The 1,142-nt window shown below is 46.8% G+C and overlaps 1 protein-coding gene across 1 annotated transcript; it reads right to left on the bottom strand.

Annotated features, from left to right (window-relative positions):
• Positions 1-611: 611 nt before the first annotated feature.
• On the bottom strand, positions 612-784 carry PPTG_20890 (hypothetical protein; the record flags this gene model as incomplete). The annotated part of the gene is made up of 2 exons (XM_008894317.1): positions 612-709; positions 760-784. The coding sequence occupies 2 exons, from the start codon at positions 782-784 to the stop codon at positions 612-614; spliced, it is 123 nt and encodes a 40-aa protein (XP_008892565.1).
• Between the last annotated feature and the right edge of the window lie 358 nt (positions 785-1,142).

The following is a 1,142-nucleotide window of genomic DNA, read 5'->3' as shown; positions in this document are numbered from 1 at the left end:
TATTAAAAACCAGGTGTGCGCCTGTTTTAGGGTTAGATTAAGGGTACATTTGAAACAGGGCAGAAGCAAGGACACGAAGAATTACTGCAAAGAGAGGCTGTGTACGCGGCACAGCGACCCCACACGGAGCAAGTACAGCTGCGTCGGCCTACGCTTGGAAGTGAAGGCCCTGTAGGTGGCATTGCGAGCATACTGGGAGAAAGTACAGCCGCGCCAGCACACGTCGGGAGGTGATAGTCTTGTAGGCGGCGTTGTGAGCATACTGGAAACAAGTACAGCTATATCGGCCTAATCTGAGAGGTGACGCTATTGTAAGAATTTTATTGAGAACCTTACAAGCGTGATGAATGATCCAATACTTTTTGAAATAGCCCTAGGTATGTTGTCGCTGCTACAGGTCAAGATCATCCTTTCAAGCTATCACATAAGGCATTCAGTGTAAGTGTTTGTTGCGAGCGCTGTCGCTTAAGGATAAAAACGGCTGCCTCCTCGCTAACATTGCGCAGCTGTCCTATTAGTTTTACATGATCAACGATGCGTTTGTGCCTAAAGAAGAATCACTTATCGGCAGAGTTATTCCTCCACGTTAGCTTTTTCCATGGACGTACCCTTCATACGGTCTTGTCGTCCAAAATCTTCAAATCCCGTTTGACTCGATGATTTTCGTTCTTCGTAGGATCGTGAACCCACTTCTTGCCGTTTACCACTTCTACAATAAGTGTGTGACCTTTTACTTTCCTGTGGTACGTGCAATCAAACGCGGAATAAATTCCATCTTTAACATGGCTGGCGCTCTCACGACAAACGTTTGTGGTCAACATATCCTTATTATTAACCATATCTTGTTGCGACTGCAGTGACCACCGTCTTAGCAGACTGAAATTCGTGGGAGATCTAGGCTACGGACTCGTTCTAGACGTTCTTGACCGCGAATCTGTATATTGACCTTGTTGCATTGATTGGGCGCTGCTTTGCTGGTTTTGCTTCGAGACTGCAATTGACGGCTGATTGCTTATCTGTGATCTTGGTTGACCAGGAGAACTCGTATGCGTGCCGTCCTGCCACAATGCGAGGTTGGTGATCGCTCACATTTGCAGAAGGCTTTGATTTGCTGCTAGTTGGTAAGCAATCGCCAGGGTTGG

The sequence above is a fragment of the Phytophthora parasitica genome (assembly GCF_000247585.1).
Source record: "Phytophthora parasitica INRA-310 unplaced genomic scaffold supercont2.2, whole genome shotgun sequence".
In the NCBI taxonomy this organism is placed as follows: domain Eukaryota; phylum Oomycota; class Peronosporomycetes; order Peronosporales; family Peronosporaceae; genus Phytophthora; species Phytophthora nicotianae.
Note: the sequence above shows the minus strand (reverse complement) of the source record. Positions and strands in the feature narration are given on the sequence as shown.